The sequence below is a fragment of the Phoxinus phoxinus genome, assembly GCF_949152265.1.
Source record: "Phoxinus phoxinus genome assembly, chromosome: 12".
NCBI lineage: Eukaryota > Metazoa > Chordata > Actinopteri > Cypriniformes > Leuciscidae > Phoxinus > Phoxinus phoxinus.
Genome location: NC_136887.1, coordinates 29,643,888 through 29,659,799, shown reverse-complemented (window position 1 = coordinate 29,659,799; position 15,912 = coordinate 29,643,888). Strand labels below are relative to the sequence as shown.

The window sequence follows — 15,912 nt, the reverse complement described above, 5'->3', positions numbered from 1 at the left end:
TATATAGATTACCATCAGAAGAACGAATGTCTTGTCTTTTCTCTGTAAAACATTCCCATATCAATATTGATTATCTGCATCAAATATGTTTATCCAAAGTTTATCTAATCATATGATTTTCAACTGATATCGACTGACTTTCTTTTTTTTCTTTTTTTTATGAGTGTGAATATGTTGTTGCCACAAACCTTTTAACCTTTATGACCTTGCCATGTCATGAATTGCCTTTAGTGCATTAAGTGCAATATTACATTTTTGGATATATTACCAAAGCAAGATGTAGTTGGTAGAGTTTTAGGGGAAAAATCCCAGGCCTCAGACGGAGTTGTGGTGCTCCTTCAAAACCATCCACAGGACCCCTGAAAAACTCTTGGACGGTTGGATACTTTATCACTGTAAACACTTTTTATTATTATTTGGTAAGCACTGCGTTTTTTGCTTTTCTTTTTTAGAATAGCATGTTGTCAATTCACAACTTGGATTGTTGTCATTTACACATCTTTGTAATCAAGTGTTTGACTGTCCTTTTCATTTCCTAGTAATAGCAGTCAAATTATATCAGTTGAAATATTATATAATGTTGTCCCCTTGATTTGGCTTTTTATGAATGATCTGCAAAAACGGTTTACTATGTGACCCTGTATGCTTAGCTGAAGATGTTTCAATAAAATAAAAACTCTTGCCACATTTTTGTTCATTTATGTTCTTATTTTATTTGAAAGACATTTTAAATGACAGAATATATAAATACATTTCATTGTCAGGTCAATTCATAAACATTTACATATAAAAATAAGTAGAATACAAGCAATGCATTGTTGAATCGGAACAACAATATTTTGAAAAGCAACGTTCTTTATTTTTTCCTTCTCACGTTGAGTCTCTCAGCTGCTTTCACAGACAGACCGATGTCCACCAGCGCCTGTGGCTTTTTAGTCTTGTAGGCGGGAGACTTGTTGATTCGCTGTCCTTTCCGATTCACAATGTGGGGCAGCAAAGGCGGGGTGCGCAAACAAAGTCCTGCTGCTTCAGGGGCGTGAGTCCTCAAAAACAGCTGATTTCCTTCAGCTGCTGTCACAGCAACCCAGCCTAAGAAACAAGAAAAAATATGACAAAAATGGAAGTTTCTTCAAATATATAATTTTTTTTCTTTTTATTGGGCCTGACCTGTGGTGAGAATCAAGTTTCTAATTTTGTTTATATGTCTATGTGGTGTTTTAAATATGCTTTCAGACAAACCATGTGCAAATTCACAAGTCAACACCATTGCTGAATATTTTCTCCTTAAAACTGCAGTCAAAAATGCGGTTCGAAATCGCCCCTGTTCTCTATGCCACAAAATCTGTTGTAACCAATCACGGCAATAGGTCTGACGTTGTAGAGCGATACATAAAACGCATTGCCATTCTGATACATCGACTTGTAGACGACCCTGTATAATTCTCTCTTCTACTTCTGAATCAGTTTCTGGTTCAAACATATATGGCTGAATTAAACAAATATTTCCATTTTTCATCGTGTAGTATTTACTACAGTTGAGCAAGTGGATCAGGAGGCACCAGCTCAAGTGAGTGGAGGCGGGGCTAATTTGCATATTCAAGGCGCCGCATATTCTCAATGAAGCAAGGGTGTAGCTAAATTCAAGCTATTTTAAGGCATGACGGAATTCTTTTCACAGGACAAAACATTTCAATTTGCTATTTTGATTTTTTAATTATTGACTACAGGGGGACTATTAAGACTTGACCATGTGGTTTGGTTAAAAGACTTACTATAAACCCTTAAAAAAGTACTGTAGTGGTATCAGTATCACAAATATACTATATGAGTACCATTAAAAAAAAACTGTTAATTCAAATGTCTTGGTTTAGATGGCACATTTAAAAATCAACTTTATTGTGGAAAAATACATGTTGGAAAAGTAAAAGGTTATTGTAAAAAAGTTATAATCAAATTTCTAGATTTCTGTCTCATCTAAACAAGCAATTCAATTTAGACATCCAGCACAACCTGGAAAGGCAGCAGGCACCAAGATCGAAAGAATTTTAAAGAATCACAAGATTAAACAAGATTTATTCAACACATTGCTTGATAACTTTTCTAAAAATTACCTGCTGATGAGATCTTGATGTCAGTAATTGCGGTGTTGCAGCCCTGGCCCTTGAGTTCAAAGTCTTGAGCAATAAGTGGTGGAAAAGTTTTCATGCGCTCCTCACCACCAGATGGGACCTTATCACAAAATAATGTAGTATCATGTAGAATTAATTTTACTGATAACAAAGCACACACACACATATATATATTCAGTATATACATACTGCAAGAAGGATATTCCCAGCATGTTTCTGGTAGATTGCGTCAGCCTTGTCCAAATGGGTGATGTGAATCGGGATGCGAGATGAGGCAACAACTGTTAACCAGCAAGAGCTTTTCCCCTAAAGAGAGTAACAGAACATTGAAACTATCTTAGTGCGGGGCAGATGCAGCAAAACATTCAGTATTCCTAAGTCAAACTGACTCTTACCTCCAAATAATCAATGCGTGCCAAAGCCCCCAAAAACAAAACCATCCCAGGGTTCATTAGATACGTTCTCGGTGTAATGGCATGTGTAGGAACCACCAGCTTCACTTCCTGCTCATTCAACAGGCTGAGCACCTGGAAAGTTGCATTTTGATTAAAGCCCTTTGTGGCACATGATTCATAATGATAGATTTGTTTTCAAATAAGGGAACATATAAATTATTGCAGTTATGAACATATTTATATCACATTAGTATGCAAGTACAGTTTGAATGAAAAGACTCACGTCATGTTCTTTCATGACGCCTGGGGTGTCATAGAACCAGTGTGCATCTTTGATTTCATTGTAGGTGAGCTCTGCGTCTGCGGAGGAGTCCAAGGACTGATTCCGTTTAACACCTTCCTCCGCGTCTTCTCCAAAGCTCAGACTGTCAGGATCAAACTCCACAAGATCTTTCTTGAGTGACTGATTTGTACGGAATGTCCTCCCAATATGACCTAAAAAAAAGTTGCCTCAAACTTAAAATCTATAATATTATATAATAATAAAACATAATAATACAATTATATATGTATATATATATACACACACATACAATATATATATATATATATATATATATATATATATATATATATATATATCATATCTTTCCTTCAGAGCTTAAAACTTGCACTATAATGAGAAAAATATTATCTACCGGTATAATCTATATTATTTTATCTAAATAATGATACATTTAAACATTAAAAGTAAACAAATAAAATAAAATCAATCGTTTTAAATGCTACAAGTGTATTTTTAGTACATTTTTAAATATTTATATTAATATTGTGATTTTATTTAACACTATTATTTATTACTTTATAAGTTACCGAAAGATTAACTTTAACTGAGCATTAGATGGCAATGGTTTTCTAAATGTAAAAATAGTGGAAATGACAATGCACACAGGTAATCAGCCGATAGAGATGAATTAAAAGTCTCTATAATATCAGAGAATATCTAGATACCTAAAAAAACAAAACTTGCAAACTCACCAACCAAGTATCCCTGCTTGCTGAATTGTTTGATTCTCATCAGCTCTTGAGGATTCATGTCCTCCTCTGTCAAAAGAGACGCCTGTTTAAGTCTCTCCGCCCGCCTGAACATCCGGTAGGGGGTCGGGTTGATGATGGGAAACTTCAGCAGATTTAATGTTGTTCCTAGATTTACAGAGGACAGACAGATATGTTTTAACAATTTAAATAACTTGGACAGCAATATCATTAACCGCTTAATCATTCAGAAATACACAATGCATTCCTAAACGAGGTCCTAAAAGGGTCAAGCACATTAATTAAAAAGGTCTTTGTTCTCTTTTTTTATGCCTTGAAACGTTCTTTTCGTATACTTGTGAAACAGAATTGCAAACATTGCATTAGTCAACATATTACATATCTTACGCAATTATAAATATGGTATCTGTCTGTAAAAGCAACCAATTAACTCAAATGCAATATCTCACCAGGCCATGGAGATATAGTAGCTTTATGGATCACATCTGAGGCTCTGGATTTGCAATAATCTGATTCCAGTAGAGTATTAAACAGCGTGGATTTGCCAGCATTGGCAGTGCCGACCAAATACACATCTCCATTGTACTTCCAGGTTGACTGCAGTCTTGATATAAGGTTTTCTATACCATAACCTGTTTTGGCACTGATGAGGTGTATGTCCTTGGTATCACTGATAGAAATGCCCATGCTGGCACAGTATGCCGCCAGCTGACGTCTGATACGTTGCAGGTAATTTTCTGCATCTCCAGGCAGCAAGTCTATTTTATTTCCTAAAATAACAATGTGCTTATTCTTCCCAACAAGCTCTGGAAGGTCTGGGATGATGGAGTCGGGGAGATCCAGAAGATCCACTATCAGCAGCACCAAAGCCTTCTCGGATTTAATTCTCTTGACAATCGCTCTGTACTCCTCTTTGGACAAAGTGACGTTCAAAGCCTTCTGGTGGTGATTGATTAAAAAGCATCTCTGACATATTGCCTTCTTCAGTTTGTCCTCTTCAACTAACACTTTGAATTTCTCACTTGGCAGGTAACCCGGGATTTCAGGGTCAGTGCAGTGCATGAGGGCCCCGCAGCCAGAGCAACAGGAATCGCTGACTGCCACCTCCACATCAGGAGTGCCATATATCTTTTGCTGCTTTTTAACCTTCTTTGATTGGGTGAGTCGGTCCAGTGAGAATCCTTCATCGTGGAACTCAATCAATGAGTTTTCCTCCACTTCAGACATTGAGGAGCCCTTTAAATGTTTCAGTTGCATTTCCAGTCCTTTAATGTGCATGTCTTTGCCAGACTTTTCATGCACTGGCTTTGTTTCTACATTACTCGTGAGCTCATTTAAAAGAAGATGATCTGGCAGTTCATCCTCTTCATTGTCCAATGGTTCATCAAAGTCCGGGAACACAAATTGTTCATGTTTCTCTGGCTCAACTAATGTGTATAATTCCTGAGGTTGATTTGATGCTGGTACTCTAGCTCCTTTTTGACTGCTGTAACATCTCAGACCTGAAACCCCACATCTGGATGATCTGCACCTCTGGTTTATGCTCAAATGGGTTGCACAGTCTTTTGATATTAAGCTGGAAACAAATGACCGTGGAAACCGCCACATCCATTCATGTTCCGATCCTGGAACATGTTTTAAACACGCACGAGTGTAGAATTGGAATGTCGACGCTCTTAATAACTTGTACATTATTATATGTTAAAATAACAATCACATCGCTTCAATTACTACAACCTTGAAAACAACGAACCATACGAACCCATGTGAGAGAATACCGAGAGCCGCGCGTACAATATACGTCACCGGAAACATTTTTTGGAGAAAGAAAATTACGAAAAATATTTTATTTCTATGTAACATATTTAACATTCAAACTTTGGCTTACTTAATCACATACGTCTAAATGCTTGTGTATAAATAAAATAAAAACACTTGCTACGGAAGTGACGTATAATTCTGTAGCCGTTTGTGTTGATCATACCAGATCATACTCATAGCGGCCAGCCGCGGACATAAAGCGCTATTCAGTGGTGTGCGCGGATAACCTCCTCTTAGTTTAATCAAAAATAAAGTTATTCACCAGTAAATATCATGTATGATCAAGACGAAGGTATGTTTTGGCGATATAAATGCAATACGTGTTTATTTATAGTTTTATTACAGTGAAATGTGTGGTTAGATACTATAGTTTCAAGCGTTAACACAGCGTTATTGGCTAACAGGCTAAGGTTAGCTTTGTCGCAAATGGGCATGTTAAGAAAAACAAACTTAATATTATAATAATTATACCTTTGTATCTAGAACAAGTATGTAATGAGTGTATTCCATTTTAGATTAATAGAGTGAAGGTAATGCATTTGTTAGTAAGCATAGTTTGTCAGCAACAATGTTGTTTTGCACTCCCGTGTATTAACTCTGTGTAAGTAAATAACTTTAAGTGCTGTAATTATTGTAGATATCCAATATGATGAAGATGATGATGAAATTACCCCTGATCTGTGGCAGGAGGCCTGTTGGATTGTTATCAGGTAATCTTTCTTTCTTTCTTTCTTTCTTTCTTTCTTTCTTTCTTTCTTTCTTTCTTTCTTTCTTTCTTTCTTTCTATGCAGTATTAAAGTCAATAAAATAAAACTTAATTGACATTGCTTTGCTAGTTTCCTGTCATATTTCTCTTTTCAGCTCATATTTTGATGAAAAAGGTTTGGTGCGACAGCAGCTGGATTCATTCGATGAGTTCATCCAGATGTCTGTGCAGAGGATTGTGGAGGATGCTCCACCCATTGACCTGCAGGCTGAGGCCCAGCACACATCTGGAGAGGTGGAGGAACCGGTAAGTGATTTGATTCGATGTCTGATATCATATATGTGTTTATGAGACTCTCTAAAATGAATTGACAGATTTTGATTTGATTTATTTTCTGCAGCCTCGGTTCTTGCTGAAGTTTGAGCAAATCTACCTGTCCAAACCCACTCACTGGGAAAGAGATGGTGCTCCCTCACCTATGATGCCAAACGAAGCCAGACTCCGAAATCTCACGTGAGTGATGTCCTTCTTCAGTGTTTGAGAGCAGTTTAACCAAAGCCTTACTTATGAAAAAATGTTAACTTTTTTTTTTTTTGTGTGTGTGTTGAGTATCATATTTGATAGATCGGGCTTTTATGTCTCATATAGTATGATATAGGAGATTATGTAATCATACTTTAGGAGAAAAAACAAAAAAAATTACCCATAGAATCCAAATCAAGCAAAAACATGCAATTTATATTGCCAGAAAGTAAAATAAAAATTCTAATAGTTTATAAAATGTAAATCTCTCAATGAGATCTTTGATCTCATCTACTTTCATAAAATGCATGTATATATATATATATATATATATCAGTGGCTACTCTATATCTCCAAATAAAATGTCTTGTAAGATAGTATTTAAATGCTAAGTTTTATTACCGATGGTTTGTAATTTTTGTTGTGGGAGGAAAACATACAATATAATGCAATACAATGATGACTACCGGTAGATCTACAAATAAATACTCGTCAAAAGCCTGATGTATCATTTGTTTCTCCTTGTTTTTTTACATTTTGATTGACTTCTTTTAATAAAAAAATTTATGTGAAATCATGTAAAGTAAGTTACTTCAGTCCAGTGAGTGTTCATCTTGAAATATTACTAACAATATATCAGTTAACTATGCAAATCAGATAAAAGATTTCACAGTAAAAACATGTAGGCTACCACAACCTGAAGGGGGATGTTTTTAGAATTATACTTAAAGCCTATTACTTGCTGATACAGAACTGGCAGACAACAGAAATCATGTAATAGATTTTGTACAACATCAAAGTTTTGATCCTGTTGATAAATTTGAGACCTTCTAAATTTGTGCATTAAATATACTATAGTAGCCTTTAATAGAGCTGAATTCTAGCATTCTTAAGTTGCATGTTTTAGTGTGAACTTTAAAAGTCCGACTCCCACAGGTTTCACAAGAGCAGGCAGTGTATCTGAATGCACGCTGTGACTTGCAGGTATTCCGCCCCTCTGTATGTGGACATCACAAAGACTATTATAAAGGATGGGGAAGAGCAACAGCAGACGCAGCATCAGAAAACGTTTATAGGCAAAATTCCCATCATGCTCCGTTCCACGTACTGTCTGCTGAGCGGCCTGACAGATCGTGATCTTTGTGAGTTGAACGAATGCCCACTGGACCCTGGAGGCTACTTCATCATCAATGGTTCAGAGAAGGTTGGTTTCATTTCAAAAACACAGAATTACACACATAATCGCATAATTATTTTGTCTGTGAAATAATTTTTTCTTGCACAAATAATTGTTAATTTGCAGTATAACATAAGTTGTTTTAAATCTTTTGAATTTTGTTGTGATTCAATGTGTTCTGTCATTTGTCCAGGTCCTGATTGCTCAAGAGAAGATGGCCACTAACACAGTGTATGTGTTTGCCAAGAAAGACTCCAAGTATGCTTACACTGGAGAGTGCAGGTCATGTCTGGAGAACTCCTCCAGACCCACCAGCACCATCTGGGTCAGCATGATGGCCCGTGGAGGACAGGTCAGTATCTCCTGACTGTAAAAGCATATTTCGCTTGCAGATTGACTATTGACTAAGAAATGTTTCATGACCACCAAATCGGCATATTAGAATGATCGCTGAAGGGTCATTTGACACTGAAGACTGGAGAAATGGCTGTTGCCATCACAGAAATTATTACATTTTATATTTGAAAAGTTATTTTCACAATATTGCTGTTTTTATTGTGTGTTGACTATCTTGTCCATCTATTTTCTTATATGTTTTTTCTTCTGTCCAGGGAGTTAAGAAAAGTGCCATCGGCCAGAGGATTGTTTCCACTCTGCCGTACATCCGGCAGGAAGTTCCCATCATCATTGTGTTCCGTGCTTTGGGATTTGTGTCTGATAGAGACATCCTCGAACACATCATCTATGACTTTGATGATCCTGAAATGATGGAGATGGTATGTCACCTTAAATGTAGTATGATTATTAGTGTTTTCCCTTAGAAGTACGATTTAATTTGTAAAAACAACGTACTCTGTTTTTTCCCCCCTCTAGGTGAAGCCATCTTTGGATGAGGCCTTTGTGATTCAGGAACAGAATGTGGCTCTGAACTTCATTGGCTCCAGAGGGGCTAAACCTGGTGTCACCAAAGAGAGAAGAATCAAATATGCTAAAGAGGTTTTGCAGAAGGAGGTGTTGCCACATGTTGGTGTATCAGATTTCTGCGAGACCAAGAAAGCGTATTTTCTAGGGTAAAATAGCTTTATGAGTTTGTCCTGTTGTCTTACACTTATACATTTGTGGTCCGTAAGATTTTGAAAAACATATAGTATAGAAAAAATATAGTGAAAGAAAAAAAATACAATAAATTTTTATGTTTATTGTATTTCTGATCAAAATCTTAATTTCGCAGTATGCTATTACAAATTAAACTGTCTTTAGTAAAAAGTGTGTATGTATGTGTGTTTGTGTCTAATATGCATACACTGTATACACGCAAATATCTACTTATTTTGTGTAATGCATGTACAAACTGATTGCTTTCTCTTTATTTAGTTACATGGTTCACAGACTACTGTTGGCCGCCCTGGGGAGACGAGAGCTGGATGACAGAGATCACTATGGCAACAAGAGGCTTGATCTCGCTGGACCTTTGCTTGCGTTCCTTTTCAGAGGGTTAGAATAATAAAAAAAAACTTTCATTAAGCATTCAAGGTGCATTAATAAAATAATGCTTGTGCATGTTTCAAGATGACATCACATCCCAAATTGAAATCTATACATCTGTGTTTTTCCCAGAATGTTCAAGAACCTGCTGAAGGAGATCAGGATCTATGCACAGAAGTTTATTGACAGGGGGAAGGACTTTAATCTTGAGCTGGCCATTAAGACCCGCATCATTTCTGACGGACTCAAGTACTCCCTGGCCACAGGCAACTGGGGGGATGTGAAGAAAGCCCATCAGGCCAGAGCTGGAGTATCTCAGGTGATGTGCTTTTTCTTCAGTTTATGTCTGTTTACCTATTTTTCATTGTTTTGCTCTACTATGTTTTGCTAACGCACTATCCTCATTGACTTTATTTTGTTTATAGGTGTTGAACAGGTTGACTTTCGCCTCCACTCTTTCTCACCTGCGCCGCGTAAACTCGCCTATAGGACGAGACGGCAAGCTGGCCAAACCCAGGCAGCTTCATAACACACTGTGGGGTATGGTGTGCCCTGCGGAGACCCCAGAGGTAGGACCCTTGAACACTAGTATGCATGTGAATGTCAGCTCAAGCTTTCAGTGAGGTGGAGTGTAATTGCTGAAGGTAATTAAGATGGAGTGTTATTGTTTTGTTGCAGGGCCATGCTGTAGGTTTGGTAAAGAATCTAGCTCTCATGGCCTACATCTCTGTGGGATCTCAGCCGTCCCCCATCCTGGAGTTCTTGGAGGAGTGGAGCATGGAGAACCTGGAGGAAATCTCCCCTGCTGCTATTGCAGAGTGAGTGTCATCCTGTTCTATAGGGGGCAGCACCACACCATTGAAATCGACACGCTTTACAAGTGAAACATTTTGTGATTGTGCAATGCTGGTCATATTTTTTATTTTTTTAGTAAATCTTTATTGAATTTCTACAATTTCATTTGTGTTTGTTCCTTTAGTGCAACCAAGATTTTTGTGAACGGTTGCTGGGTGGGTATTCACAAAGACCCTGAGCAGCTGATGAACACTCTACGGAAGCTGAGGAGACAGATGGACATCATCGTGTCTGAGGTGTGACATCTCTTTTCCCTGTTTTTGTTTTTAACATTTATTTCGTGTACAGCACCTTATTGTGATCTTGTTTTCATCATGGTCCAGGTGTCAATGATCAGAGATATTCGTGAGAGGGAGATCAGGATCTATACAGACGCTGGCAGGATCTGCCGTCCGCTGCTTATTGTGGAAAAACAGAAACTTCTGCTGAAGAGACGACACATTGACCAGCTCAAAGAGAGAGAGTACAACAACTACAGGTACATGCATATGTGAAGAATATCGTCTCAGACTGGTTTCAGATTCTTCCTGTTCCTCTATAACAGAGTATCTGTCTCCTGTGTAGTTGGCAGGACCTGGTAGCCAGTGGTGTGGTTGAATATATTGACACACTAGAGGAGGAGACTGTAATGTTGGCCATGACCCCCGATGACCTTCAGGAGAAGGGCGTAGCTTATTGCTCCACCTACACGCATTGTGAGATCCACCCGTCCATGATTTTAGGTGTCTGTGCATCCATTATTCCTTTCCCTGATCACAACCAGGTACAGCCCCACATAATACCTATTTACAACATGCAGCATTGTGGATCTATTAACATTTTAGAGAATTTTAACATCTGCAAACCCAAATTTGATATTTCAGTTTAAAATGTTCTAGTATAACTATTTGTAACTGAAGAACTTGCATAATATAGTGTCTAAATTATGCACTCCCCTGTTTACAGTCTCCCAGAAACACGTACCAGTCTGCTATGGGTAAACAAGCCATGGGCGTTTACATCACCAACTTCCATGTGCGAATGGATACCCTGGCACATGTGCTCTACTACCCCCAGAAACCCTTAGTCACGACTCGTTCTATGGAGTATCTACGTTTCAGAGAGCTGCCGGCAGGTAATCTATTTCTTACATTGAACAGTAGTGCTGCATCCGTTTCTCAACTATCATTCAAAGGTTTGGAGTTAGTAAGATTTTTTTTTTTAAATAAAGAAATTAATACTTTCATTCAGCAAGGACATGACATTTATAAAAAAAGTGACAGTAAAGACATTTATAATGTTACAAAAAATTCCCATTTCATATAAATGCTTTTCTTTCATCAAGCAACATTGAAAAAAAGTATCACTCTTTCCACAAAAATATGAAGCAGCATATTTTTCAACATTGATTATAAGAAATGTTTCATGACCACCAAATCGGCATATTAGAATGATCGCTGAAGGGTCATGTGACACTGAAGACTGGAGAAATGGCTGTTGCCATCACAGAAATTATTACATTTTATATTTGAAAAGTTATTTTCACAATATTGCTGTTTTTATTGTGTGTTGACCAAATAAATGCAGCCTTGGTGAGCATAAGAGACTTATACAACAATATCACCAACCTCAAACTTTCGAACAGTAGTTTATCAATGATTCAGACACCATTTAACCTCAAAAACTGTAATATGTATGCACATTTTTCTTAAAAGGTATCAATTCCATTGTGGCTATTGCATCATATACTGGATACAACCAGGAAGATTCTGTCATCATGAACCGTTCGGCTGTGGATCGCGGATTCTTCAGGTATCTGATACTAGAATGTAGCGGTCAAAATCAATGTGAAACTAAGCTTAATTTCTTTTCACAAAGTTCAAGTTTTGAGTAAACTGTCTGTTATCTCAGGTCTGTGTTCTATCGCTCGTACAAGGAACAGGAATCTAAGAAAGGCTTCGACCAGGAAGAGATCTTTGAGAAACCCACCCGAGAGACCTGTCAAGGTGCAATTCTAGTGATTTTACTTTTCTCTTCATCCTAGGAAGTGACAATGCAGAATATTTGTAGCATTAAATAATTTTTTCTGTCCTCTACTGCATGAAGCAACAAAATATATTATATTTGTCTACATTTGTGGTCCAATGAGTTATCAGTTTGAATATCTTGTGCAATGCTGTCGATATTTGCTGAAAATCTACAGATTAAAATGGAGATGTGATTTATTGCTTGATGTTTTATTACACAATGCTTGGCAAGAACATGGTGTTACAGAACCTTTCTGCAAGCTATGTGTTGTTACCATTTCTGTTTCTTTTTTTCTCTAAAGGCATGCGACACGCCATCTATGACAAGTTGGATGACGATGGTTTGATTGCTCCCGGTGTGCGTGTGTCTGGTGAGGACGTCATCATTGGCAAAACCGTAACTCTTCCCGAGAATGATGATGAGATGGATAGCACCAACCGTCGCTACACGAAGAGAGACTGCAGCACATTCCTGCGCACCAGCGAAACCGGAATCGTTGATCAAGTCATGGTCACGCTAAACCAGGAGGGCTACAAGTTTTGCAAAATCAGAGTATGTACTGATTTGAATCTGAATTATAATTTTTTTTCTTTGCTGCCAATCTTGAAGGAATATTTCACTCAAACATGAACATTATTTACCCTCAGTATGTTCCAAACCCAAATGCTGTTCTTGTTTTCTTTCAAAGATCAGCATAAAGTTTTTTATTAATAAACACTTTTAGTGCAAATGCATAAAAGTGATTTTTTTTTTGTTTTTTTTTTGTGCAGGTCCGTTCAGTTCGTATACCACAAATCGGAGACAAGTTTGCCAGTCGTCACGGTCAGAAGGGTACCTGCGGTATCCAGTACAGACAAGAGGTGAGTGTACACTACCGTTGGGTTCAGGTATTAATGCTTAAACAGATGTTCTGCTTATATTATAATATTTTTGTGGAAGCTGTGGTACTTTGAATTGAATGTTCAAACAAGCAAAAGTATTTAAAAAAAAGTATTTCTGACTCAAAACTTGTGTAATGGGAGATGTAATGTTGTAGTGCTCATCTTTAATGTAAACAAGACTGAATGTGTATGCTTTTGCTAGCTTTGTTTAGACTAGCCTGCAGTTGAAGGTTTGTACACAGGATGTGGCTCTTAAACGGCTTATGATAGCATAGACTCTTACAGCTGAAGGCATTGTAAACAGTCACTATGAAACCCAATCGCAGATGCAGTGTGTGTCTGACCTGAGCTGTGAATTTTCCTCTCTTTAGGACATGCCGTTCACATGTGAAGGAATCACCCCAGATATCATCATCAACCCTCACGCCATCCCTTCCAGAATGACAGTCGGCCATTTGATCGAGTGTCTGCAAGGGAAGGTACTTTGGTTTTCTGCTCCTAACCCTGCGTATCGTGCTTCTCTCTAACTCGTTGTCTACATTACTGACAGATGTTTATTCTGGGAACATGTGTTCAGAAAAGTGCCCTACAAGGTTTCTTTTTTGGGGGGAAATGATTACACCTTCCACAGTTAATCATATATATATTTTTTTTTCCTTTTTTTTTTTTCCTTATTATCTTAGGTCCATTAAATATCAGCAGAGATAACTTTGATTTTAAAAATAATAAATGTTGAAATTAACATTAACCAAGAAGTAGAAGTTTTTTCCATTGTTCATGTTATTTAATGTAGTTAATGATTTTTTTGTAAATTATTTTAACAAAACTAAGATGTTATAAATGCTGTTATAAAAGATATTATAAAAATCTTTTAATCTTGAACTACAACCAGTTCTAACTCAAACGTCTAGTGCAAAACTCAATAGCAGTTCTCAGTTCTTTTAAAGGTTGATATGACATCTTTTTTTAATTTGTTCAATTTTCAGACTGATTTGAACCAATAACTCATGAGTTGGAGACTTGTTTTGAAAGTATTTGTGAGTGATAACTCATAAGAGACAATTGTTTAAAAATCAAACTATGTAGTCGTCATACTTTTAAGAACCAATTCTTGATTCACAACCCTAGTCATTTTTGTATTAAATATGCAACAGTTCAGAACACTTTATTTCCTTTTCCGTTCAGGTGTCTGCTAACAAAGGAGAGATTGGTGATGCCACGCCATTCAACGATGCTGTGAATGTACAAAAGGTCTCCAACCTGCTGTCAGAATACGGTTACCATCTGAGAGGCAATGAGGTGAAGAGCTCCTACCTGCCAATATGGCAGTCCACCCAAAAATGAACTTCTGTCATCATTTACTCATGTAGTTCCAAACCTCTTTGACTTTCTCCTGTGGAACCATGGCAACCAAACAGTTTCGGTTCCCATTGACTTCAAAATATCATCTTCTATGTTCCACAGAAGAAAGAAAGTCATACAGGTTTGCAATGACGTGCGGGTGTGTAAATGACGGAATTTTCTTTTTTAGGTGGACTATTCCTTTAAGAATGCATTAGATGTGTTGAAACGTGGTTCTAATGGTAGCATTTATTATTGCAGGTTTTGTATAATGGCTTCACTGGCCGTAAGCTCACCTCACAGATCTTCATCGGTCCCACTTACTACCAGCGTCTAAAGCACATGGTGGACGATAAAATCCACTCCAGGGCCCGTGGTCCGGTCCAGATCCTCAACAGACAGCCCATGGAGGGTAGATCACGGTGAGATGGCAGCACTATATTACGCTAGCAATTTTTCATGTGTAAATCACCAATCAGATCTTAACGGTTTTCTTTCCTCCAGTGATGGTGGGCTGCGTTTTGGAGAGATGGAACGTGATTGTCAGATCGCTCACGGTGCCGCTCAGTTCCTAAAAGAGAGGCTTTTCGAGGCCTCTGATCCGTACCAGGTCCACGTCTGCAACCTGTGCGGCCTCATGGCCATCGCAAACACCCGCACGCACACCTATGAGTGCAGGGGCTGCCGCAACAAGACACAGGTGAGTAACCGCTAATATCCGGTCTTACTGGGTCAACTGGTCAATAAAGTTGGTATAAAATTAAATTTCACGCTATCGACTTTTTTTATTGTGAATGATTTATCTATGCATAACTCTTTCGAGACATCTCTCTTTTGACATGCTAGACTTCTCCAATCATTAAGACCCCTTTCTCACAATATACTACAAGCTTGCATTCAGATCTGCCTCAATCTGATCAACAACCCATGGATTGAACCAAGACCTACAAGTTTTTTTTTTTTGATAATCATTTTCACTCTGTTAATCACTATAAAGAAGAAAATATCTGTCTCTACTATTTTATTGAGACGTTAATGGCTCAGGGATGGTTTTTGGTTCAATTCCCACAAGTAGAAAGCCATGAGCTTTTACTTTAAATGGTCTAATGAGCATGTTATATTATGCTCATATTCAAGATGTTAAAATTGGCTCTTTCATGACCCCTTCCTCCGCTGTTCTTTCAGATCTCTCTGGTGAGGATGCCGTACGCCTGTAAACTCTTATTCCAGGAGCTGATGTCTATGAGCATTGCCCCACGAATGATGACCAGCTAAACGGCCACACGGACGAATAATGGAAAACAGGAACCAGGAGCAAATCACAGTGAAAATGATTTTGAATGGATCCCAACAGCACTTCCTGCGGTAGCTGCTGGGCTTGTGAACTTTTTATGTTTTTGTTGTTTTTCATATGTTGTTATAGTTCTGAAACAGGTGTTTTGGCTGTTCAACCTAGAATAAAAATAAAGCTTCTTTTTTTAAATAAAAAAATGATGTGCTCCTCGAGATTTCATTGCTTAGTTTTTCACACAGACAC

The 15,912-nt window shown here is 37.7% G+C and overlaps 2 protein-coding genes across 2 annotated transcripts; one reads left to right on the top strand and one right to left on the bottom strand.

Moving 5' to 3' along the window:
* Window positions 1-672: 672 nt before the first annotated feature.
* Window positions 673-5,549, bottom strand: noa1 (nitric oxide associated 1). Its single transcript, XM_079629971.1, has 7 exons — window positions 4,030-5,549; window positions 3,563-3,727; window positions 2,808-3,019; window positions 2,525-2,656; window positions 2,319-2,435; window positions 2,112-2,229; window positions 673-1,089 (listed from the first exon to the last, which is right to left on the bottom strand). The coding sequence occupies exons 1-7, from the start codon at window positions 5,270-5,272 to the stop codon at window positions 857-859; spliced, it is 2,220 nt and encodes a 739-aa protein (XP_079486097.1). The 5' UTR covers window positions 5,273-5,549; the 3' UTR covers window positions 673-856.
* On the top strand, window positions 5,542-15,889 carry polr2b (RNA polymerase II subunit B). Its single transcript, XM_079629968.1, has 25 exons — window positions 5,542-5,693; window positions 6,039-6,111; window positions 6,263-6,413; window positions 6,508-6,620; window positions 7,614-7,833; window positions 8,000-8,158; window positions 8,418-8,582; window positions 8,680-8,876; window positions 9,181-9,300; window positions 9,424-9,610; window positions 9,717-9,860; window positions 9,970-10,109; window positions 10,271-10,382; window positions 10,470-10,624; window positions 10,711-10,909; window positions 11,092-11,260; window positions 11,841-11,937; window positions 12,037-12,131; window positions 12,455-12,705; window positions 12,924-13,013; window positions 13,406-13,513; window positions 14,220-14,333; window positions 14,637-14,797; window positions 14,880-15,075; window positions 15,561-15,889. Exons 1-25 carry the CDS (start codon window positions 5,675-5,677, stop codon window positions 15,648-15,650), a joined length of 3,525 nt encoding a protein of 1,174 aa, XP_079486094.1. The 5' UTR covers window positions 5,542-5,674; the 3' UTR covers window positions 15,651-15,889.
* The last annotated feature ends 23 nt before the right edge of the window (window positions 15,890-15,912 follow it).

Excerpts from the sequence above, each read along its gene's own strand:
- noa1 (XM_079629971.1), bottom strand. The coding sequence starts at position 5,272 with ATGTACAAGTTATTAAGAGCGTCGACATTCCAATTCTACACTCGTGCG. Across the intron at positions 3,728-4,029 it reads TACTATATCTCCATGGCCTG|GAACAACATTAAATCTGCTG; the intron begins GTGAGATATTGC and ends CTGTAAATCTAG. Across the intron at positions 2,657-2,807 it reads GCGTCATGAAAGAACATGAC|GTGCTCAGCCTGTTGAATGA; the intron begins GTGAGTCTTTTC and ends GCAACTTTCCAG.
- polr2b (XM_079629968.1), top strand. Across the intron at positions 7,834-7,999 it reads TCATCAATGGTTCAGAGAAG|GTCCTGATTGCTCAAGAGAA; the intron begins GTTGGTTTCATT and ends TCATTTGTCCAG. Across the intron at positions 11,261-11,840 it reads TTTCAGAGAGCTGCCGGCAG|GTATCAATTCCATTGTGGCT; the intron begins GTAATCTATTTC and ends TTTTCTTAAAAG.